The sequence below is a fragment of the Budorcas taxicolor genome, chromosome 11 (assembly GCF_023091745.1).
Source record: "Budorcas taxicolor isolate Tak-1 chromosome 11, Takin1.1, whole genome shotgun sequence".
Classification (NCBI taxonomy): Eukaryota; Metazoa; Chordata; class Mammalia; order Artiodactyla; family Bovidae; genus Budorcas; species Budorcas taxicolor.
Window position 1 is genome coordinate 123,093,312 of NC_068920.1, and position 26,285 is coordinate 123,119,596.

The following is a 26,285-nucleotide window of genomic DNA, read 5'->3' on the forward strand; positions in this document are numbered from 1 at the left end:
AAAATTATCTTTTTAAAATACATAATAGATTAAATATAAAGGAAAAGGCAGACATTTGAGCATACCTTCCCAACTTTTGAAGTGGGTTTAATGGAGTGGACCTACTTTTACTTTGTTTTCCTGGTACTGCCATTAGTAACTGCCTCCGTATCTACTGGGAATAAAATAGTAGCCATGTAGGGAGAACTCTGTATCCTGATGATCTTGTGGAGAACTTAAGAGGCCATCAGATACATGCACAGAGCCTGTTGGGCACTTAAAATGTAAAGATCCCTCAAGAACTTAGACTCTTAATGGGGGAAAGATACAGAAATTGATTTAGCATGTCAGAGAAGGTTTCTGAAGGAGGTGACAACTAAATGTCAAGCCTTAGTACTTAAGTGATGTATGACAGTACAGTCGACCCTTGAACAGTGCTGATTTGAACTGTATGACTCCACTTATACGTGGATGTTTTTCAGTAGTAAATAATACTGCAGTACTACATGGTCCATAGTTGGTTGAATCGGGATGCAGAGGGCCAGCTATAAGTTATATGCAGGTTAACCCCCATATTGTTCAAGGGTCAGTTGTGTTAGGAAACAAATTTTAATATTATGGTGATCCATCTGACTCTACACATGGATGAATGAAAATCACTTTGTCAGAATATGTACTAGGTTTTAAACCTGTCTTTACTACTTCATGTAGATACTAAGAAAATATTTGGGGAGAATTAAATTTTTAAAGAGGCTTTATTCATTCACCAAGTGTGGTGTGAGCTTGGCGTTCTGAGGAGCTAGTGTTTGTCTGCATCTAGGAAATTGTGTTTCATTTTTTTCAAGTAAATTTCAGAATTTATTTTAGAAAATACTTTGGAAAAATAGATATTAAAAATTTTGAATCTAAGCTTTGAAACTGGTGATTCCAGTTAGGGGGTGGAGATGGGACACTTCTGCTGAAATGAATTTTTGCTTTAATTGAATAAAATTGACCTTAATAGATATTTCTAGCAATATTCATAAATTTATTTCTGTCCAAGGAGAAGATATCCTCTCTTAACTCCTCATATTTAGCTGCTTTTGTTTAAATACTGAATTCTTAGTTTTGAGAAGTGATAATCCAGTAATTCTAATCAAAAGAACTCTTAGCTGAAGAGAACTCTTCACCTTGCATAAAAACAAGGTGGCTAAAAGCTACCAGTTAAATCAAAAAAGTAAGAAGCTACATTTGGAACCAGGAATGGTTTTTGAATAAGAGAGGTGACACGGTGATTCAAGAAAGTATGTTTGACTGCATATTGTGTACAGGATTGAGGGGAATAACTGGAATTGTGGAGTCTGAGTTAGAGGTTAAAGTGGTCAGGGAGGGTATGAATGAAAAGTTAAGAACTAGATTGAGCTTTAAAGAATCCTTCAGAATTGAAGTAGAAAGAGTGAGTAATCTAGTACTTTAGTTGGTATTACTGGGAGCATTTTTGAATTAATGATAATGTGGATTCTTCTTTCTTGCAATAGAAAGTCTCTTGTTTAAAAGAAAGCAACCTTAAGAGGCAGCATGTGATTTTTTTATGAAACTTGCAAAATCAGTCAAAATTATATGAACTTAGTAGGAGATGGTTTGAATGAATGTGTTCAGAGATAAATTAGATGTTTTGTGCATAATAAAAAAGAGGGAGAGAGTCTATTCAGGGATGGGACAGTGATAAAATAATGAGCTTAAGCAGCTGTAGATAATGCATATTCTGGTTAAAAGTATCATTAGACTTAAAAACTGCTAGAAAATGTGATTTAGAAATTTTTTTTTCTGAATTAACTCAGGCACAAAAGGTGAAACACTGACTTTTATATATTTTTTGTACTTTTATATATTTTTTTTAAATTTCATTTTATTATTATTATTTTTGGTTTTGGCCATACTGCACAGCATGTGGGATCTTAATTCCACACGCCCCTGACCAGGGATCAAACCCACGTGTCCCCTACATTGGAAGCATGCAGTCTTAACCACTGCACCATCAGGGAAGTCCCCATTTATACCGTGAAATAGCACATAATGAGAAACAAAAGAGACTTTCCAGGTGGCGCTAGTGGTAAAGAACCCACCTGCCGATGCAGAAGAGGTAACAGACATGAGTTCCATCCCTGAGTCAGGAAAATCCCCTGGAGGAGGGCATGGCAGCCCGCTCCAGTATTCTTGCCTGAAGAATCCCATGGACAGAGGAACCGCGTGGGCTACAGTCCATAGGGTCACAAATAGTTGGGCATGACTGAAGCGACTTAGAACACACACACTCACAAAGTTTAACTGACAGTGTCTTTCTTGATTTCTGGTGAATAATTGAAGTGATTCTTTGGCTAGTCAAGATGAATTAGTCTCAGATTTCTAGCTATTTTGTATCAACAGAAATTTTCCAAACAGCAGAGTTTTGAATATACTATATGACAGAAATAATAATAAAGAACTAGATTATTTCAGCAGATTCACTATTAACTTGTGTAATTACCCTTCACAGTGGTTTTCATAAAAGTTATCCATGATACATTAGAGAATTTTACTTCAGGGGAATTCAGGAATCAAGATTAAAATTAGGATTAAAGACCATGTTGTATTTTTCAGTCCTCAGTCTGGGGGTCTGTTTCTTCCCATCACTGAGGGAGCACATGATTAGAATAAAGGTCTCACAGGAGGCATGTGAGAGAACACTGACTTCAGTGTCTGTGTGTTAGAAATAAACTGCACAATAAGCAAATAATAAAGAAATGCTAGCTTTTAGACCATTTTGGTTGGTGATGTTTCTAATCAATTATAAAGAAGCCAGCATCTTTGAATATTGAAATACTTGAAATTTGCTGGCTTTGATTTCCGATTTGGCTTTTTGTTTACAACTTCATTATTCTTCTGCAGGTTTATTAACTGGAGTCGTGGTGGACTCTGGAGATGGTGTGACTCACATTTGCCCAGTGTATGAAGGCTTTTCTCTCCCCCACCTTACCAGGAGACTGGATATTGCTGGGAGGGATATTACCAGATATCTTATCAAGGTAAGCAAAAGAGAATATCATGGAATTAGATTTTGTAAGTTTGTATATATATCTACCTAAAATTGAATGTATCACCTCAGGATTCTAGTGAATTTGCACCACCAGAGAAGTGGCCCAGTACTTTATTCATATAAAAATCTGTATGAGATTCACACACATGATCTTTTGTGTACTAATGAGAGTTCATCATTACATAATTATAATTTGTCTTTCCTGAGGAATGGGAAGAGAGGTATGTCAAGGGGGGAAGAAGAGTCTTAAGACTTCCTTGAACAACTTGGGCAGTCTTTCAGCCGTAAAACCCTCTTTGAACAAGATGTATATTAATATTTATTTGTGAATGTAATTAGTGATGATATTCTTTAAAACATTGCTAGATAAAGTATATATATATAAGGCCACTCTTTGGAAGGATGTGTGGTTTTTGTAATGTGGGGGAAAAAAGATTTAGAATATCGTCTGTACCAGAACTCTGTAGGTAGTACATTCTCTCCAGGTGAGTGGTTCTCAATCAGGGATGATGCTACTCCTCCAGGGACACTTTGAAATGTCTGGAGACATTTTTGGTTGTTAACATCTTTGCAGGAAGGCTGCTAAACATTCTGCAGTGAACAAGGCATCCCCCACAACAAAGGATTATAAGGTCCAATATGTCACTGGTACTACTGTGGGAAGACTGTTCTGGGTCGCGTTAAGTCTTCATATTGACATTGGGTTAGTAATAAGATTGGTAATGAGAATTATAATATCATTCTAAGCCAAAATTCTATTTGAGGGTGACTGCCAAAGGATTGCCCAAGGGTTTTCTTTTGACTGTAAACACAAAGATCAGAGGATTTTTAGTTTTTTATGTGAAAAGTCTAATTTGTTTATGATGTGTATCGTGTGTTTTTGTTTTTCCTGTCAGGTTGAATTCTCGTTTTTGTCTATTTAATAAATCCTATTGCCCCTCTAATATGTGTCCGTCATATTTCATGATTATGGCAGTGACTGAGTAAATTGCAGATTATAGGAATCCAGTGCTAAAATATTATTCATAGATATTTTGCCCATTTATTATTCATGAACTGTAAATTCTGTCACTCCCTATGAAACTTTTCTGTGAAAGTGAAATGTAAATTCTTTTATGGTGAGTAATATTCTCCTTTCTGAAATAGTAAGAGCAAAGGTTCTGCTGTCCAATGTATTTGGTATTGATGTGACATACTTAGCATTAATCCCTTTTGTGGACTTGAACTCACTCAGATTAATTGTGGACTTACTGCTGTTTTTTTGTACTAGCTGCTTCTGTTGCGGGGTTATGCCTTCAACCATTCTGCTGATTTTGAAACGGTTCGCATGATTAAAGAAAAATTGTGTTATGTGGGATATAATATTGAGCAAGAGCAGAAACTGGCCTTAGAAACCACAGTATTGGTTGAATCTTACACAGTAAGTATATCTGGTGTATGATATATATATATATGGTTTTAAAGTGGGCAACAGTGACTGTTGGTGTGTGCTTAAGGAGATTTTCTTGGAATCCAGTACTTTGGGGGTTTGGGTTGTTATAATTTGTATATGTATGACCTTTAATGTCTTTCTACATTATGATACTATGATTTAGTTATTTTAATAAGGCAAGAATCATATATTGCTTTTCTACTTTAGGATACAGTTAGATATGAAATATTATTTTGAGATTCTAGTACCTGGAGTCAGAGAAGGCAGTGGCACCCCACTCCAGTACTCTTCCCTGGAAAATCCCATGGACGGAGGAGCCTGGTAGCTGGCAGTCCATAGGGTTGCTAAGAGTCGGACACAACTGAGTGACTTCACTTTCACTTTTCACTTTCATGCATTGGAGAAAGAAATGGCAGCTCACTCCAGTGTTCTTGCCTGGAGAATCCCAGGGACGGGGGAGCCTGGTGGGCTGCCGTCTATGAGGTCGCACAGAGTCGGACACGACTGAAGCAACTTAGCAGCAGCAGTACCTGGAGTAGCATTTTTCAGCATGGGTTTCACATAATGTTATTTCTCTGAGATGTTAGTAGGTATTGAGAGAAATTAAAATGAAGGGTTACATTGTCAGATAAGTTTGGGGGAGAGTCAATTCACTTTATTAAAGGACTTCTCAGAACCTTTGATATGCTGATTTATACATGTTTACGGTATTCCTCAGCATTTCATGGGACTGGTATTCTAAGATACTTTGGAAAATGGTCATCCTGTAGGATTGCTTTAACCATTCAGTAGGTGGCAGTCTCCCTGACTTGGTATTTTCTTAATGAGATGTTCAGAACAAATGTTAACTTGAAATTGTAACTAATGATACTTAGAACCAAGTTTGTATCAGGGGAGTTGAATTTTCAGTGTATTGCTGCCTTAAGTCTGTCATTTTCATCTGGGTGTAAAGTACTTCCACACTGTGTCTTTGATCTGCTACTGTTGTTTAGTCGCTAAGTCATATCTAACTCTTTGCAACCCCGTGGACGCCTGCCAGGCTCCTCTGTCCATGCGATTTCCCAGGCAAGAATACTGGAGTGGGTTGCCGTTTCCTTCTCCAGGGGATCTTCCCAACCCAGGGGCTGAACCCTTGACAGGCAGATTCTTTACCACCGAGCCACCAAAACTGAAATTGAGTGATAGGCAATAAAAGCAAGTATTCTTCCACCATATAATTCATATAAACAGAGCATATCATAAATATGTATAAAATAGTCACTTTAAAAATAATGTAAAATTTTTATAAGTTATATTGTTTCATTTCAGAAGATACTGATCCAAATAGACAATAAATCAATACTTTGCAACCCAGTCATCTACAGATTTGCCCTAGGGATTCTTTCCTGAGGCCTTCTTGATAGTTCCCCTAGATTTATATAATTTATTGTCTACCTGATTTTGGAAGAAAGTGTCGTGAGACAGAGGATAAGGGAACTAGAAATACAAAACATGTTTTATCTCTCCCCTCCTTTCTCAGAATTTGAGGCAGGTTACAAAAGTATTTGTGACAAATAAACTGGGAACTGATGAAGAGGGAAAATAGTGGACAAATAGAGTATAGGATAAGGTTTGGTGCAGAGAAATTGGGAGGCATACGGTTTTAACAGTTCTGAAAGGTAAGTAGTTCCTAGGGTAGGTGGCCCTGGGTTGATCTCCAACCAGAGCTTTGAGAAAAGCCACATTGTCCAGGTATAGATGTTTTATGCTAATGATACTCTGTCATATGAAGCTTTTCCATATATTTTGGGTGATTTCATGTGGTTTTTAAAGTCACTGGATGGTTGCGTTTATTTTGTTAAATTAAAAAAAAAAAAGAAATTTGATTAAATTTATAAAAAGATAATTGTGGAGTTTTTGAAAGATGTGATTGCGTTGCACATACTGTATACAGTTAGAGCAAACATGGAGTAAATGTCTTTAAGAACTTGCTTTGAGATACTTTGTCATGTTGGAAAGTGAGTTTGGGGATCTACATGTAGTTATTATAATTACGTTATTTTAAACTGATACACTGTAGAAATGTTAATATAAAACTAATCCTGGTCTGTCATGTAGAAATATGTCAAATGCCAGTATATACCAGCATGCTTGTTACTTAGGTCAATTCTATGAATTGTAAGAGAGTTTTTGTTTAACATTTCTCATTTAATTAAACATAAACATGTTGTAACTTAAGGGTTAGCAGGGTCATATGTTAGTGGTATCTTACCAGTTGCTTAAATCTTATTTTCTTAAAATTATATTTATCTATTTAAAAATTTAATAGAACCTAGTAAGTAGGATACAACAGAATTGCCTGCTAAAAAATAGGTTAGTGTCCTTGAACTTTTTTGATTATAAGATTTTCCTTGGATTAAATGATTTGATAGAAGTTTCACACATGATATAAAGTGTTTGATGGCAAAAAAATAGTTCCCCAGAATAATTATTTGTGGAAAGAAATTTAAAATTTTTAATTGAATGTGTCTGTGCTACATGGTAAAAATCTCTATAAACTCAAAAATATGTTAAAATGATAAAGAGAAGCAGCCTTGACTCCGGCAAAAGTCCAGTTGCTGTGGGTGATCAGCGGTATCTGTAGTGCTCCCTTCCACACACCAGTGGACATCACACATTTGTGTATTGGTGACTCTTTCAAGAAATTCCTGCTATTTGGAGGCAGGACTTAACATTTCAAAAGCAGAACAGAGCATGATAATAAAAACAATTATTTTAATGTATTTTACTTTGTCTTTTTTCAAAAATGTATTTCGGGAGAAATATATTGCTAATGATTTTGGTTATAAAACAGGCATAAGCATCTAAAGAACACTGGGAACTTTTAAAATCTTCTTTGCTGATACCTGATTGTTTTTGGTCTCTAGCTCCCAGATGGCCGCATTATCAAAGTCGGGGGAGAGAGGTTTGAAGCACCGGAAGCTCTGTTTCAGCCTCACTTGATCAATGTCGAGGGAGTAGGTGTTGCTGAATTGCTTTTTAACACAATCCAGGCGGCTGACATTGATACCAGGTACTTTAGAAATGGTTGTTTCAAAGAAGCTTGTCAGAAGTAGATGGAGTATAAACAGCTAGAGTGACCAGGTTGTCTGTTGTCTCACCCAAGTTTTTGATAGGATGACACTGGTTGTTGAATGACATGTATCATTGTGTCACAAGTGCCCATTTAAACTTATATTTTGAAATAGTTTAAACGTTGCAAGTTTCCGGAATAGAACGGAGAACTCCTGTACACTACCCAGTTTTCCATTTTTCTGATTTTAGCATTCTACGTGTTTGTGTGCTCTCCCTTTCTCTCTCTCTCCTGTTCTTGAGTCATTTGAGAATAGATTGAATATGTAAGTCCTCGTTCCTCCTTAATATTTACTTTCATTTCTTAGGAATGAGGCTGTTCTCTTATAGCCGCAGTGCAGTTACTGAGTTCAGGGGATTGATTGCTAATGTCCTTTTATCTGCCATCCATATTTCAGTTTCGTTCTCTGTCCCAGTAATGTCCTTTATACAGTTTTTCTTTTTTCTGGTAAAGGGTCAGAACTAAGAGCACACATTGTATTTAGTTGTCATGTCTCTTAGTAACCTTTTGTCTGTTATAATTCCTCAGTCTTTCATGACATTGATATTTTTGCAGACTACAATTTGGGTATGAATGTTTTCTCATGATTAAATTTAGATTGTGCATTTTTGGCTGGAACACTGCTTAAGTGATGTGTCCTTCTTAGGTTATCACATCCAGAAGTGATGTCAGTTTGCTCCTGTTTGGTGATATTAGTGTTAAACTCCTAGTGAAGCTTCCTGTTTTCTCCATTGTATCAGTTCAGTTCAGTTTAGTCGCTCAGTCGTGTCTGACACTTTGCGACCCTATAGACTGCAGCAAGCCAGGCCTCCGTGTCCATCCCCAGCTCCTGGAGTTTACTCAAACACATGTCCATTGAGTTGGTGATGCCATCTAACCATCTAATCCTCTGTCATCCCCTTCTCCCGCCTTCAGTCTTTCCCTGCATCAGGGTCTTTTCAAATGAGTCAGCTCTTCGTGTCAGGTGGCCAAAGGATTGAAGTTTCAGCTTCAACATCAGTCCTTCCAGTGAACACCCAGGACTGATCTCCTTCAGGATGGACTGGTTGGATCTCCTTGCAGTCCAAGGGACTCTCAAGAGTCTTCTACAACATCACAGTTCAAAAGCCATCAATTCTGTGGCACTCAGCTTTCTTCACAGTCCAACTCTCACATCCATACATGACCACTGGAAAAACCATAGCCTTGATTAGATGGACCTTTGTTGGCAAAGCAGTGTCTCTGCTTTTTAATATGCTGTCTAGGTTGGTCATAACTTTTCTTCCAAGGAGCAAGCATCTTTTTATTTCATGGCTGCAGTCACCATCTGCAGTGATTTTGGAGCCCCAAAAAATAAAGTCTGACACTGTTTCCACTGTTTTCCCACTTATTTGCCATGAAGTAATGGGACCAGATGCCATGATCTTAGTTTTCTGAATGTTGAGCTTTAAGCCAACTTTTTCAGTCTCCTCTTTCACTTTCATCAAGAGGCTCTTTAGTTCTTCCTCACTTTCTGCCATAAGGGTGGTATCATCTGCGTATCTGAGGTTATTGATATTTCTCCTGGCAATCTTGATTCCAGCTTGTGCTTCCTTCAGCCCAGCGTTTCTCATGATGTACTCTGCATATAAGTTAAATAAGCAGGGTGACAGTATATAGCCTTGACATACTCCTTTTCCTATTTGGAACCAGTCTGTTGTTCCATGTCCAGTTCTAACTATTGCTTTCTGACCTGCATATAGGTTTCTCAGGAGGCAGGTCAGGTGGTCTGGTATTCCCGTCTCTTTCAGAATTTTCCAGTTACTTGTGATCCACACAGTCAAAGGCTTTGGCATAGTCAACAAAGCAGAAATAGATGTTTTTCTGGAACTCTTGCTTTTTCGATGATCCAGGGGATGTCGGCTATTTGATCTCTGGTTCCTCTTCCTTTTCTAAAACCAGCTTGAACATCTGGAAGTTCATGGTTCACGTATTGCTGAAGCCTGGCTTGGAGAATTTTGAGCATTACTTTGCCAGCGTGTGAGATGAGTGCAATTGTGTGGTAGTTTGAACATTCTTTGGCATTGCCTTTCTTAGGTTTGGAATGAAAACTGACCTTTTCCAGTCCTGTGGCCACTGGTGAGTTTTCCAAATTTGCTGGCATATTGAGTGCAGCACTTTCACAGCATCATCTTTTAGGATTTGAGGTAGCTCAACTGGAATTCCATCAGCCTCCACTAGCTTTGTTCATAGTCATGCTTCCTAAGGCCCACTTGACTTCACATTCCAGGATGTCTGGCTCTAGGTGAGTGATCACACCATCGTGTGATTATCTGGGTCATGAAGATCTTTTTTGTATAGTGCTTCTGTGTATTCTTGCCACTTCTTAATATCTTCTGCTTCTGTTAGGTCCCTACCATTTCTGTCCTTTATTGAGCCCATCTTTGCATGAAATGTTCCCTTGATATCTCTCGTTTTCTTGAAGAGATCTCTAGTCTTTCCCATTCTATTATTTTCCTCTATTTCTTTGCAGTGGTCACTGAGGAAGGCTTTCTTATCTCTCCTTGCTATTCTTTGGAACTCTACATTCAAATGGGTATATCTTTCCTTTTCTCTTTTGCATTTGTTTTTTTGGGGGATGGTCTTGCTCCCTGTCTCCTATACAGTGTCTCAAACCTCCGTCCATAGTTTACCAGGCACTCAGTCTATCAGATCTAGTCCCTTAAATCTATTTCTCACTTCCACTGTATAATCGTTAGGGATTTGATTTAGGTCATACCTGAATGGTCTAGTGGTTTTCCCTACTTTCTTCAATTTAAGTCTGAATTTGCAATAAGGAGTTCATGATCTGAAACACAGTCAGCTCCTGGTCTTGTTTTTGCCGACTGTATAGAGCTTCTCCATCTTTGGCTGCAAAGAATATAATCAATCTGATTTCGGTGTTGACTGTCTGGTGATGTCCATGTGTAGAGTTTTCTCTTATGTTGTTGGAAGAGGGTGTTTGCTATGACCAGTGCATTCTCTTGGCAGAACTCTATTAGCCTTTGCCCTGCTTCATTCTGTACTCCAAGTTCAAAGTTGCCTGTTAGTCCAGGTGTTTTCTTGACTTCCTGCTTTTGCACTCCAGTCCCCTATAATGAAAAGGACATCTTTTTTGGGTATTAATTCTAGAAGGTCTTGTAGGTCTTCATAGAACCGTTCAACTTCTTCAGCATTACTGGTCGGGGCATAGACTTGGATTACCGTGATATTGAATGGTTTGCCTTGGAAATGAAGCGATCATTCTGTCGTTTTTGAGACTGCCTCCAAGTACTACATTTCAGCCTCTCTTGTTGACTATGATGGCACACCATTTCACCTAAGGGATTCTTGCTGACAGTAGTAGATATAATGGTCATCTGAGTTAAATTCACCCATTCCAGTCCATTTTAGTTCCCTGATTCCTAAAATGTTGACGTGCACTCTTGCCATCTCCTGTTTGATCATTTCCAATTTCCCTTGATTCATGGACCTAACATTCCAGGTGCAGTATTGCTCTTTACAGCATCAGAACTTGGCTTCCATCACCAGTCACATCCACAACTGAGTGTTGTTTTTGCTTTGTCTCCATCTCTTCATTCTTTTTGGAGTTATTTCTCCACTGATGTCCAGTAGCATATTGGGCACCTACCAGCCTGGGGAGTTCATCTTTCACTGTCCTATCTTTTTGCCTTTTCATACTCTTCATGGGGTTCTCAAGGCAGGAATACTGAAGTGGTTTGCCATTTCCTTTTCCAGTGGACCACATTTTGTCAGAACTCTTCACCATGACCCGTCTGTCTTGGGTGGCCCTACCCGGCATGGCTCACAGTTTCATTGAGTTAGACAAGGCTGTGCTCCATGTGATTAGATTGGTTAGTTTTCTGTGATTGTGGTTTTCAGTCTGTCTGCCCTTTGATGGAAAAGGATAAGAGGCTTATGAAAGCTTCCTGATGGGAGAGACTGACTGAGGGGAATACTGCATCTTGTTCTGATGGGCGGGGCCATGCTCAGTTTGGTTGCTCAGTCGCGTCCGACTCTGCGACCCCATTAATTGCAGCACGCCAGGCCTCCCTGTCTATCACCAACTCCCGTAGTTAACTCAAACTCACGTCCATCCAGTCGGTGATGCCATCCAGCCATCTCATCCTCGGTCGTCCCCCTCCCAGCATCAGAGTCTTTTCCAGTGAGTCAGCTCTTCACATGAGGTGGCCAAAGTACTGGAGTATCAGCTTTAGCATCATTCCTTCCAAAGAAATCCCAGGACCCATCCCCTTTAGAATGGACTGGTTGGATCTCCTTGCAGTCCAAGGGACTCTCAAGAGTCTTCTCCAACACCACAGTTCAAAAAGCATCAATTCTTCGGTGCTCAGCCTTCTTCACAGTCCAACTCTCACATCCATACATGACCACAGGAAAAACCATAGCCTTGATTAGATGGACCTTTGTTGGCAAAGTAATGTCTCTGCTTTTTCAATATGCTATCTGGGTTGGTCATAACTTTCCTTCCAAGGAGTAAAGTGAAGTCACTCAGTCGTGTCTGACTCCAGGGGATCTTCCCAACCCAGGGATTGAACCCGGGTCTCCTGCATTGTAGACAGACGCTTTACCACCTGAGCCACCAGGGAAGTCCCTTCCAAGGAGTAAGCGTCTTTTAATTTCATGGCTGCAGTCACCATCTGAAGTGATTTTGGAGCCCCAAAAAATAAAGTCTGACACTGTTTCTACTGTTTCCCCATCTATTTCCCATGAAGTGATGGGACCAGATGCCATGATCTTCGTTTTCTGAATGTTGAGCTTTAAGCCAACTTTTTCAGTCTCCTCTTTCACTTTCATCAAGAGGCTTTTTAGTTCCTCTTCACTTTCTGCCATAAGGGTGGTGTCATCTGCATATCTGAGGTTATTGATATTTCTCCCGGCAATCTTGATTCCAGCTTGTACTTCTTCCAGCCCAGCGTTCCTCATGATGCACTCTGCATATAAGTTAAATAAGCAGGGTGACAATATACAGCCTTGACGTACTCCTTTTCCTATTTGGAACCAGTCTGTTGTTCCATGTCCAGTTCTAACTATTGTTTCCTGACCTGCATATAGGTTTCTCAGGAGGCAGGTCAGGTGGTCTGGTATTCCCATCTCTCTCAGAATTTTCCACAGTTTATTGTGATCCACACAGTCAAAGGCTTTGGCCTAGTCAACAAAGCAGAAATAGATGTTTTTCTGGAACTCTTGCTTTTTCGATGATCCAGCGGATGTTGGCAATTTGATCTCTGGTTCCACTTCCTTTTCTAAAACCAGCTTGAGCATCTGGAAGTTCATGGTTCAGGTATTACTGGGCCATGCTCAGTAAATCTTTAATTCAATTTTCTGTTGATGGGTGGAGCTGTGTTCCCTCTCTGCTATTTGAACGTGAAAGTGAAGTTGCTCAGTTGTGTCCAGCTCTTTGCCACCTCATGTACTGTAGCCTACCAGACTCCTCTGTCCATGGGGTTTTCCAGGCAAGAGTTCTGGAGTGGTTTGCCATTTCCTTCTCCAGGGGATCTTCCCGTCCCAGCTATCGATCCCAGGTCTCCCTCATTGTAGGCAGATACGTTACCGTCTCAGCCACCAGAGAAGAGCCCAGCTATTTAGCTGGGGCCAAACTATGGTGGAGGTAATGAAGATACCAGGCCACCACCAACCCACGCCTTTGCCAGAGGCTCCTGGACACCCATAGGCAAGTCTTCTGTGGGGTCACTGTTCCTTTCTCCTGGGTCCTGGTGCACAAGATTCTGTTGAACCCTCCCAAGAGTCTATTTCCCATTCCTGTGTAAGTTCTGGCAGCTTTATGGTGGGGTTAATGGCGACCTCCTCCAAGAGGACTTATGCTATATCCACACCCAGAGCCCCTGTCCCTGCACCAGACCACTGTCGACCCATGCCTCCACAGGAGACGCTCAAACACAGTTCTGTCTCAGTCTCTGTGAGGTTCCTGGGTCCTGGTGCATACAAGGTTTGTTTGAGCCCGTCCTCTCCATTGTATAGGTTTTCTTTTTTTTCTTGATGTATGAGTAATTTGTGGGAAAGTACTTTCAGTAGTGTCCAACTCTCTGCAACCCCATGGACTGTAGCCCGCCACGCTCCTCTGTCCATGGAATTCTCTAGGCAAGAATACTGGAGTGGGTAGCCATCCTCTTCTCCAAGAGATCTTGCCAACCCAGTGAATGAACCTGAGTCTCCTGCATTGCAGGCAGAGTCTTTACCATCTGAGCCACCAGAGGAGCCGGAAAACACTTTAGAGACCATGTAAATCTATTCTTCGTCAGTTTCTGACTTCCACCCCCTTTGTCATCAGTTGGTGATTTTTCCTAAGTCCATTTTTATTGTGATGGTCGCAGAAAGATGGTGTTTCTAACTCTGTCGTTCCTTGTGTGTCTGTTAGTTGGCATTCTTGCATAAGGAACTGCCTTTCCTTCTCCCTTGTTTTTGTTAATTATCAGTATGGACTTGTAATTTTATTCAGTGGATTATAATTTCTTATCTCTGCCTTATTTCATTTTGAATTATTAAATTGTTCGTGATTTGGCCTTTGAGAGCCCTTTCAGACAGGCTTCTGTGTCCTTCGTTGTTGTTTGGTCTCTAAGCCATGTCAGACACTCTGGGACTCCATGGGCTGTAGCCCGCCAGGCTCCTCTATTGGTGGGATTCTCCAGGCGAGAACATTGGAGTGGGGTGTTGTTTCCTTCTCCAGGGGCTCTTTGCACCCTCATCTCTTTTGAGCACGTTCTATTTCATTCTGGTTTGTGGCACAGGATATTCCCAGCTCATCTTTAATTTTGGTTTCTGAAGAGGCTGTCAAAACTAAACAAAGAAAGGACACTCAGAAGTATTACTCTCCCCACCCGTTGTCTTTCACCGTAATGCTCCTCCCTCTATTTCTTATTTTCTTACACAAGAGGTAGCATCCTGTAAATACTCTTCTGAGCTTCGTTTTTTTCTCTTAATATATCCTAAACAATCTTAATGCCACTTCCTATATGTTGTTGTTGTTCTTTTTTCCAGTGTGTACATATAATGGCTTCTTCAGTGAATCCTGGTTATCTAGGTAGGGTCCAGTATTTATGCTGACAGATAATGCTGCAATTAATAACCTTGCGCACACTGTATCTTTGATTTGTTGGAATATATGTCCTGAAAAAATGCTTGAGCGGGGAATAGTTGGGTCAAAAGGCAAATGCGTGTGGTTTTGTTATTGCTCAATTCCCTTCTCTTTCCTGCAGTCATGTCTGAGGACACTACAGCTTTCACAGAATTTGTCAGCATTTTACTTGCATGTCAGTCTAATGAATGAGAAATGATATCTCAATGTAATTTTAACTTGCATTTCTCTTAAGATTGAAGTTGCATATAGTTTTCTATGTGTTGTGTGCTAAGTCGCTTCAGTTGTGTCCAACTCTTTGCAACCCTTTGGACTGGAGCCCCTCCAGCTCGTCTGTCCATGGGGATTTTCCAGGCAAAGATACAGGAGTGGGTTACCATGACCTCCTCCAGGGCATCTTCCCAACCTAGGGATTGAACCCAAGTCTTTTACGTCTCCGGCATTGGCAGGCAGGTTCTTTACCACTGGAGCCAACTGGAAAGCCCTATGGACCATTTTTATATCTTTTCCTGGTGAATTATCGGGTTGTGGCTTTTGCTTGTTATCTGTAAAATTTTTGTAATTTTTTTTTCTCTCAATTTTTAAAGAAGTTCATTTTATTTGAGCTCTGTGATCCATTTGTAGATATTTTGTAGTTTTTCATTTGTCTCTTCTGGTGTTTCTGGCCACACAAAATTTTGGTTTTATTTAGTTGTATAAGAAGATTTATAATCTTTTATTGCAGCTTGAGTTTGAGTCACAGAAAGCTCTCTCTCCTCTTCACCCAAGTTGAGAAATTCACTCAGAAACATTTTACTAAGCAAGTGTTTACTTACTTCTTTATTTAACCCTAATGAAATAACCGCCTAATTTTTGTGGGAGGCTGGGGAACAGGACAATAATGGTAACTAGTGAAAATAGCAATTGGCTTAGAACAAGCTATAAATCTAATGGAAGATGATCAGAACTCTAATCTAGACTTCATAATTATGAGAAGTTCTCATAGTGGGGATTGGGTAGATGCTTTTGTCCCTTGATGTAATGATCATGAATAGCAAGATTGTATTTAAAAGTGCATACCTGTTGGTGGTGATTGAAGTTTGGTGATGCTAAAGCACTGGAGTCAGGTTCAGTACCCTTTCCACATTGCTAGCGTTGGAAAGTTGGAGCACTCAGATTTTGTTCTGCATGTTCAGTGTATTGAAAGCGTACATGTAAATGCTCATGGGCATATACCACATGTAGCCTTACTTCAGCTGCTTAGTTTATGTTACATTCATGCATTCATCTGCAATTAAATACAATACAAAACTTCTAGAAGCTAGAATTACAATAGCCTGAGCCCTTGAGAATCTGAAAGGAAATAAAACCTAGAAGTGAGTTTGAATGAAGCCAAAATGGTTACAACTTAGCTCCTGAGTTTTACTAAAAGAGCTCCTCCGACCCTCACTTAGATTGTACTGTTAATACTTTTACTCCATATGCACTTATTTTAGATTTGATTATCTGGTATCATGACCAACAGCATATTTAAGGAAGAAAGACAGGACTGCTATTAGAAGCAAGCACATCAGTCTAACCAAAAATAATAGCCGACGGCCTCAAAGCAGAGGAACAAAAGGGAAAACTACAAAAGGCAAATGGAAAAATTCAAAAGCTAGAAGTGGAGTCATGGTGGAATATAGTTTATTATAGTAGACAACCACCTCTAAGTGGCTCCATGGAAGCACTGTTACAGCACAGCCCAAATACCGCTCCTTTGTTATGTGAACTAGTCGTTATTGAAAGACTTAATTACATTTGCAAGAAAATGTGTTACGTACTTTAGGAGTATTGTCATCAAAATGATATAAATATTTTATGTATAGTTTGTTATCTGTTTATAGTAGTAATAGCAAGCATTCAGCCCTGCAGTTTACATGTTGGATTTTATTTAATTTTCCCAGCAACCACCTGAGGCTAATGTAAATAAAAGCAACTCTTGAGATAATGTTTTCCTAATCTGAAACCCCTAATGAATACCTGTTGTGTCTTCCTAGATCTGAGTTCTATAAGCACATTGTGCTTTCTGGAGGGTCTACTATGTACCCTGGTCTGCCATCCCGGTTGGAACGAGAGCTTAAACAGCTTTACTTAGAACGAGTATTGAAGGGTGATGTGGAAAAACTTTCTGTAAGTATCAGTCAATACTCCAACTGTTAGCATACTGTTAAAACCCTGTAAAATAGCTTGTGAATCTTGACAACCACCAGAGGGAGCAAGAAGTCTTCGTAAACAAATATCTACTGCAGTCCAGTGCAGCCTTGAAAAGTAGGAAGTACGAGGTTCGAGATGAGCTTTGTCTCAGCAGTCCTAGTGCCAGCTCACCTTTCTACTCAGTGAACTGAGGCAGTGGGTCCAGGGACACATGTTTTGGTTCATCTGTAACAAATGCCTGGAACCAGGGTGCCTGTATCTGGGTGGGAAGATCCTGCTGTACTGTGGAGAAAGGCTGTTGGGTTTTTTTAAAATATGTCATCAACATTTGGTGCTACTCTTGGACTGTTTCGTATTTCTGATATAAAATTATTTTCTGGCTGTTTTTTGCATATGTTTTATCTCCTCAATCAGATAGTCTCCAGTTCTTTTGCATCCGTGTCACCAATCATAGCTCTTAAAGCAGACTTTAAATGAGTTGTTGATACATAGAATGGAAAAAAATTTTTACACCAGGGTGGAACAGTTGATGGTTATTTGACATTGATTTTTCTCTACAAACCCTGGACCGTGTGAAGTACACTATCTGTACATACTACGTGCTCAACTGGGAGTCGTCTAAGTTAATCTCTGAGGTTCATACGTACACCCGTGGTGGATTCACGTCAATGTAAGGCAGAACTACTACAGTATTGTAAAGTGATTAGCCTCCAATTAAAATAAGTAAATGTATATTTAAAAAAAGAAAAGCAGCATAAAATAAAACATTTTAATTTTGTTTAAAAAAAAAATCTCTGCAGTTCATCTTGCCAACTTTGATCAGTTGTTTTAGATCATGAGATTACATCATACAGAGGGCTTTATATTTGGAGACACACTATATTACATCTTTCATTTGTGACTCAAATTATTGAAATTAAATTCTGTATGGACTCATACATTAAACAGATTAAAAGACTTAAAGGAGCCATGTTGTCGAAGTACTTCACTCATCTGTGTGGTTTTATTGAGTTATACATATAATTTCAAGTCAGTCTTAGATGATTATTTAGCAAATACTTCTTGAAGTCCTTCTATGTGTCAAACACTTGTCTAGGCAAAACAGTGGTGAACAAAACTAAAAATCTCTGCTTTTAGACTGTAAATAATACTTTGGTTAGTAATAAGCACTATGAGGAAAAGTCAGGTTAGGGGCTTGAAAGTGGTAGTGATTTGGGGAGATGGTGTGTCAGAGAAGGGGCTCAATGAGATAACTTTTGAACAAAGGCTGAAGGGAATGAGGAGCCTGACTCTCTGGGGGGAAGAATCTTCCAGGCAGTAGTAACAGTCCTGAGTTATGGGGAGTGTGTAGGAATGGCTGGACAGAGTAAGCAAGGGAGGGGACTGGGAGGTGAGTGCAGAAAGGCAGTCAGGGGACTTCCCTGGCGATCCAGTAGTTAAGACTTCATACTTGCACTGCAGGGGGTATGGGTTCGATCCCTGGTGGGGAACTAATCCCACATGCCACATGGTATACCCCAAAAAGAGGAAGGTAGTCAGGACGCAAGTCTTGTTCAGCCATGGTAAAGATTTTGGCTTTCCTTCTATTGAGATAGAAAGTCTTGGGAGGATCTTGAGCAGAGAAAGTAGTATCTGATTTGTTTAAAGGATCATTAAGTCTGATGAGGTGAGTACATGCTTGAGGAAAGGGAGGAAGAAATGTGACCGTCTCAGTATGGGTTAGGAGGCTCTCAGAGGAGGGAGGAAGCTGGTAGATGTTTGTAAAATAAATGCGGAGGTGTGAAGTGGTGTCTTAGAGAGTGGAAGAGAGAAGAGAAATGTCGCGGGGTTGCTGAGCATCTCTGAGGGGCTCAGCTGAGGTAAAGCTTAAAGTGGATGTTGACTTTTTCTCATCCTGCACTCAGTTGCTTGGGGGCAGGGGCAGAGGAAAGAGTTGATCAGCTGAAATGGGATTCTGCCAAGTAAGGCAGAGAAGGGCAGGGTCACTGAGGATGGTGCCAGGACGTGGTGGAGAGAGTACGCGCACACGCCACCGAGCAGGTCTGAGGAGAATTGCTCCTCATGGGGCTCTGTAGACACCATGGGCCCAGAGAGTGGCGGCTGGAATGGCCCAGAAGGGCGAGTTTCTGAGGGTCTCTGGAATGTCAGTAGTGAGAAACAGCAGCCCGTTGCAAAAGCTGCAGGGGCAGCGGTGTCCTCAAGGGCTAGCCAGGTTTCCCCAGGAGCAGGGTGGCCAGAACACAGCCCCAGGTCAGACCTGGCTGTTTGATAAATGAAGCTTTTGGGAACGTGGCCAAGCGGACTCTTGTTGCCTAATGTGCCACCTGTTGTCACACAGTCTCTGGCTGCCTTTAGCTGTTGCCACGGTAGACCCCTCAGAGCTTCGAGTATTTTCCCTCTGATCCCTGTAGAAAAAGTTTGCTGGCCCCTGCCTAAGAGTAAAAAAGTAACTAGAGCAGTTAGAACAATAGGTTAGCCTCAGAATTAATCAGTAAACAGGTGTTTTTCTATGTCATATATTATGACAGATCCTACAGTTCATGTATGTGACATACAGACAGTTAAGATGACATAGTTATTTCGAGTTTTTTTGCACGATTTGTGACTTTGTAAATAAAACTGCTACTTCATTTTAAGGTTTCTCTTTCATGTGTTGACTTACCATACAGAAGGAGGTCTCTCCTTGTTAGACAGCTGAGAGTGGCTATAGAGTGCAAAGCTTTTCCTGCTTGTCTTTAATTTTGTTTACTGTGTTCATTTTTTCCAACATCCTCATAATTTATCTTGACCATATTTGGCCTTGTTTATTCAAACATTCGTTTGAATTTGAGACAATAGAAAGTGAGCTTTGCTTATAAGAACTTAAATCTTACTTTGTTGCCTGGGACTACAATCATAAGGGCATGAGACCTTGAAGAAAGTACAAGTCCTCTTATCCCAAATCTTCACTTGATAGCTGGCTGGATGATTTGCCGGTCAGTGAGACACCTGTCACAGTCAGCGCTCCGGTACTTGGGCTTTTGGTAGGGTGACCGTGGAATTCATTGTTCATATCAGGATGGTTTTGAGAGTGACGAGGGGTGCAGTTAATGATGGGGCCACAGGTGTAAGCAGGGAGTGTTCTAAACACACTGGGATGGATTGTGAGTTGGGTCTCTCCTTCACATGTATACATCATAGGACCTTTATGAGAATTTAAGAAAAAGTCATTTTCATAAGATAGAAAACACCATGCACGTGTGACATTTTTCTGTCTCCTCTTTCTTTAGAAATTCAAGATCCGCATTGAAGACCCGCCCCGCAGGAAGCACATGGTTTTCCTAGGAGGTGCAGTTCTAGCAGACATCATGAAGGACAAAGACAACTTCTGGATGACCCGACAGGAATACCAAGAAAAGGGTGTTCGTGTGCTGGAGAAACTCGGGGTGACGGTTCGATAAACTGTGAAGCTGGTTCCCATCACGCCCTAATGTGCTTTCTTTTTTTCCATTACTGCCAGTCTTTGAACTCATTCAGCTCCAGGACCTGGAAGAGGCCTGTCTGTCTGTGCCCTCTGACTGGAAAGGTCAGGTTTTATTCTGGTGTCTTGCGGAAGCTGTGTTAAATTTGGGTTAGTGTGGGTGACTCTGACTGTTTAATTCTGCCACTTCCCTGCGGACACAGGAGAGGGCAAGGGTCCTCTCTGCTGCTTTGTTTCTTCGGTAGGCATTTAGATCATTCCTGTAGGCTTCCTATTTTCACTTTACTGCTCTAATGCTGCTAGTTTTAGTCTTTAGCACACTAGGTGGTATGCCTTTATTAGCATAAGAAAAAAACTGTAACAGGAGCTTTTACATATTACTGGGGTGGGGGTGGTCAGGACTGGGTGGGCGGCTGCTGAACCCTTTGTGGAGTTTCCTCTGTAGTGTGGTGCTTTCTACAGTTACTGCTGCAGCTTTAAGTACCTTAAAGCTTCTGGTATTAACATTTTAGGGAAATGGTAGGCTCAGAACTAAACTGTTTGGGTGGGGTTTTGTGTGGAGGACAGGGGTAGTCTTTTGATACTCATTTTTTGATTTTTGAGCTTTTCTGCTCTAGGGTACGGGAGATGAACTTTATTTACAATACTTTGATTTGGCAGGTTTTCTTCTACTTTTGGTCTGCCTGGAACTGTTTCTATCTGATGTAAAAAGCAGGTGTAGTGTCCCGTTATTATGTGGTTTGGGGATTTTTTGTTTTTTCAAATTAACCATGTCAGCTGGGATTAGACTCCCTAGAATCTATCAGTGGAAAAGTAACATTGAAAAAATGCTTTTGGAAATTCAAATTTCAGACAAAAAGTGCTTAAGAGCTGGTATTTTTTCTAAGTGCTTCTATTTATACCAGAAGCATTAAGGTAACCCAGTGCCAAGTACCATTCTTGAAAAATTCTTTTATATAACCGACCAGTGCTTATTTAATAAAAACAAGTAGATACATATAAATTATTACTGGCAGTAGGTTATAATTATTGGGTTAAAAATAACATTGAAATATGGGACTTCCTGCCAGTTGGGTAATTTTAACTAATTTTCTTTTGTTGTTGGTATGTTTTGATTTAAAACCTGAAAGTGGAGTAAAATATGACTATTTAAAATGTTGGCCCCCAAAAATCAAGATTTAAATATGTATTTGTACTGAAAAAACTAATCATAACTACTAAATCTTAGCCATCTTAGGCTTGAAAGAAAAGTTGGTATTTTGTAAATGTTAGCAGACTTTCCTGTCAGAAAAGCATATTTATGAATCCTGTCGGTATTGCTTGGTACCTGAAAAAAATATCAAATAGTACCCAGACTTGAATTCCTTCTAAATTGAAAAATAAAGTAATAAGAGATTGTATCACTTCTGTTAATATTATGTATTTTTTGTCTCTTTTACCTCAGTTTGAACAAATAAAAGAAGTTTGCCTGCATGCTGGACATGCTTCAGTACACATGAATAAGCCTATGAATAATGTCTGTAAGATTTTAGGGACATGGGTGTCACAGTTACTTTGGAATTCTAAAATGTCCCTAAATTATGTACTTACCAATCCCCCTAGACTTTTGAATACTGAGTTGTTAAAGGACATAAATGCAGAACTAGTATCTACCAGTTGTTTATTTCAGGTAAATGGATTGACTCCTGACCTTTGATCATGATTTTAAAATATGGAGATAGAAAGCAACAAAGAATGGAATAGACTCTTAAATAAAACAGTGAAGACATTTGTCCCTTGAATGTAGAATTTGGTTTTAATTTTGTAATTTTGCTATCAAACATGACCATTAAAATGTATTAATATATAGAGAGTATAACTTTTTAATTACATTTTTAAATTTTCCTATTCTAAGGTGAAATAATGCATTTAGTATAGTGATTTGAGGGTGGGGTGGGGAAATATCATTAATTGGAGTTGTCAGGTACGAGCCCTTTAGAAGTGAAAATGTTTTCTGTTTTAAAAGAGATATGATTTATAGCTCTTGATTTATAGCTCATTGTCACTTAAATTCCCAATGATGTTTAAAATTCTTTTCTTTTAAAATTAGAATTGCCAATGCCTTGACCTTCGAGAAGGGTTTCTTAGAATTAAGTCCTACATTTGAACTTTTTTCCTTAAAATGGTATTGGATGTTAGCTTTTACACAGTTCTGAGCACTGTCAACAATATCTGGAAAGTATTTTGAGAGATCAATGGAAAGTCAAACATCCTGATTTTCACATAAATACACTTCTTTTTGATTGCAGGAAAAAATCAGATTTTTCAAAGTACATTCGAATTTTTTCTTTGTTTTTCCTCTCGATAGTATTTCTCTGGTTTCATTTTCTTATTTTTATTCAGATTTTCATTTTTGCTAACACAGGACAGATTGACAACTTTATGCTAGTTGTTAAGCCAAGTTCAGTTCACTGTCAAATTATTTGACAAAAAAGAACTTACCTTTTGGTATGTTCTTTATTTCTGAAATGATTTTAAATACATAAGAAAAAAATAGAATAAGAGCAAGTCATAGCTAAAGCTCTATTAGAGACATTTTTCCCTCTAGGAGACTCTTTTGTCTCCTGGAAGATTTAAGGAGGCTTTGTCAGTGTTAGAAATGCTTGAGAGACCTATATGAACATGCCTCTTCTCAAGGACATTGTAGCTCACATCTGCAGACTTTTAGGCATGTTATTTTTAACAAAACAGCTAAAGACAAATGAAAATTTATTAAGCCAACTCTTTCTTACTTTTATACTAGCCTTTGAGGCGTAGATGCAGGTATTTTTGTTTCTCCTTCTCCATGAACTTGAATGCTAGAATCTCATGGCTCCCTTTCACTGCCAGAATTCCCAGGACGTCCTCTGGTGTCTCATATGCAGTCTCTTCCTGGTCACCTAAATTGTTACGTGACCTCTCTCTCCGTGTTACAGAGGAAGAAAATCTCAGGCCCTGTATTAGGTATCTTTGTGGATACAATGAATGTCTTGGTGCTCTTCACAGTTTTTTTTCCACACACAAACTTTGACTGCAAACTTTGTACAATTGAGTGTGGTGATTACTGCTGATTTTAGAACGGAGGGTACCCAACTAAAAGTGAACCAGAAATTCAAGGATTGATTTTATCTCAATATTTAACATGCTGTCTAACCTTGGACTTGTCCAACAACCCACAGTACATGGGGTATTTGTAGGATCACTTTTTTCCTCCAGTTAAAATTTCTTGAACTATCAGAAAATTGAAAATGCTACATCCAAGGTAAGTGGAGGTGGGAGAAGGACCTGGGAAAGTGTTAAGTACTTTGTAAAGGCCAAATTACGGGCTTTTTAACCCCACCATATTGCAGTAACTTTAGCTATAGAATAAAAGTTGAATTAGTATGTAAATAAGGCAGCTCTTAGCATCAGCAGGGAATTGGTTCCAGGACACTACCCACGTGTTGTCCCCCCAAGGATACCAAAATCCAAGGCCGCCAGAGCCCCTTATATAAAATAGCATGGTATTTATGTGTAACCTATGTACATCCTCCTGTGTTCTGTAAATCATTCCTAGATTTTTGTCTGATAATATAATATGAAGGCTGTGTAAACAGTTGCTAGGGCATTCAGAAAACTCAAGTTTTGCTTGCTGGATTTTTCTGGAATTTTTTTCCCTGAATATTTTCAATCTGCAATTGATTGAATCCTCAGATGTGGAACCCGTTTTTTAGAGGGCCAAATGTAAGTTCCAGTGATTTTTTTTTTTTTTTCACATTAAACTTAACATTTTAAAAGCATCCTTAAGCATCTTGCTTTTCGTTGGTTAAATAAAATACAAAGTTAAGGAAAAAGAAGGTATTATATTTTCGTTTAAGTCATCTTCACTGTAGCAATGACAAAAAAATAAATTTTATACCTACTATATCTCAATTTTTGTTATGTGCAGATGTAAAATATTTTAACTGGGTTAAGTGAAAGTGTTAGTCACTCAGTCTGACTCTTGGTGACCCCATGGACTGTAGCCTGTGAGGCTCCTCTGTCTATGGAATTCTCAAGGCAAGAGTATAGGAGTGCCATTCAGAAATCTTCCTGACCCAGGGATCAAACCCTGGTCTGCATTGCAGGCAGATTCTTTACCATCTGAGCCACTAGGGAAGCCCCATCTAACTGTAGGGGGAATCAAATCCTGTTTCTCTTCCCTTGGGCAGAACAGAGTTCCTGGCCTGTCTTTCTCATACCTACACTCAACTCCTCCTACCCAGTAGAGGAAAAGGGAAAGACTAGAAAGGACTCTGCAAATAATTTCCCTTGAAACAGACGAATTAGAGAGTATTTTAACAAGGCTTCCATGAACTAGAAAGGTTTGGGATGTGCAGAAACCAATCACAGGATAAGGTACAGTTTTCAAGGCTAAGGTAGACCCCTGAGAACACTGCTTTTTGCCATTAACATCAAGTTGAGGTTTTACCTGTTGAATGCTTTTTTTGTTTTATTTAAGATTAGTAAAAAGGAAACTAGTCAGCTGCTTTGTACTTCCTTGAACAGAGGTTTGAAACAGGGCCCCAACTCTCAAGAGTAAGAACTCCATGCATAAAAAAGTAATCACAAATATTCAAATATAAAGGTATTAATACCAACTAAAGGTTGACATTTTAATTTGATCTTTTTTGTTAAATGAGTACCTTGTACAGGGGTTGTTGGAATTTTTATTATAGGTCTGTCCTGCACAAGAAAATTTCCTGTCTGTGGGAAGTAAAATCAAAGGATTTCCTGAGTGAGAATTAGTTCTATTAACTTTTTATGTTTTCATATTTCATGCCATCTTAGTGTTTGAAGTGTAAGAAATTTGGGCCTTCATTTGTAGCTATGTGGATATCATATAATATCACTTATATGTAGAATATTTTTTTAAAAAGATAGAAGTGAACTTATTTACAAAACAGAAACAGACTCACAGACTCTGAGGACAGCTTAGGGTTATACGGGATGGGGGGAAGTGGGAGCAGGCAGGATAGATTGAGAATTTGAGATTGACATGTACATACTGCTATGTTTAAAATAATCAACGAGGACCTACTGGATTGCACAGGGACGGCTGCTCAATATTCTGTATTAACCTAAATGGGAAAGGAATTTGAAATAGAGAAGCTGTATATGTATAACTGAATTGCTTTGCTACATGTCTGAAACTAATACAACATTGTTAATCAATTATACTCCAATATAAAATAAAAATTAAAAAAAATTTGGGCCTTAACTGAGGTTCAAATATTGAAAATAAGTTGATAATACACATTTGACCCCTTTATATGAAATCTTTGATATACCTCCCAAGTGTGTGTGTGTGTGTATATATTTTGTTAGATCTATCTACATGTGAAAGCATCTGGCATTAGTTAAATATAATAACTATTGACAAGGAATATAGGTTTAGAACCTAAAACTATTGTTTAGGTACAATTCAAAGGATCTTAACCAGTTAGGGAAGCCGTTTTGCTTGTTTCTACCTAGCAGCTTAGGTGGAATTTAATGTTTAAGTGTCCTGTAGAAAATTTAAGTAGCTAGGGTGTATTTACCTAAAATTTTTAAAAACTCAAATTATTTGCCCCTCGATATCTTTCTGAAGTCAGAATCACATGGAGTATTTAAAAGTGCAGATTTCTGGGCCCCACTCTGACATACTAAATTTGACTCTGGGGTTTGAGTATTTGCTTGTTTCCCAGCTGTGCTGGTGGTTCTGAGCCCTGCCAAAGCTCTCGCTCCCCTGCTGTAGGATATTAACAGGATATTTAACTCCCCAGGGCCCACACCTGCATGCCCTTGTCCTGCTCTTCTGAAAAATTCTAGCGCTTTCCACAAACGGGTTCAGAAGTGAACAAGCCCTAGAAACCAACTGTCCTCCACCCCACTGCCCCAAACATATCCTCAGTTTAGGTGGTGATAATATGTTTCGCTCAAAAT

At 39.3% G+C, this 26,285-nt stretch overlaps 1 protein-coding gene across 2 annotated transcripts in view; it reads left to right on the plus strand.

The window, feature by feature from the left end:
• Nucleotides 1–21,797, plus strand: part of ACTR2 (actin related protein 2) — a 38,515-nt gene extending 16,718 nt beyond the window's left edge. For both annotated transcript variants that reach the window (XM_052648006.1, XM_052648007.1), the window contains 5 exons: nt 2,887–3,023; nt 4,305–4,454; nt 7,373–7,518; nt 16,708–16,840; nt 20,134–21,797. In XM_052648006.1, the coding sequence (XP_052503966.1) occupies nt 2,887–3,023; nt 4,305–4,454; nt 7,373–7,518; nt 16,708–16,840; nt 20,134–20,304 (737 nt within the window). In that variant the 3' untranslated portion in view covers nt 20,305–21,797. The remainder of the gene's footprint in view (nt 1–2,886; nt 3,024–4,304; nt 4,455–7,372; nt 7,519–16,707; nt 16,841–20,133) is intronic.
• The last annotated feature ends 4,488 nt before the right edge of the window (nt 21,798–26,285 follow it).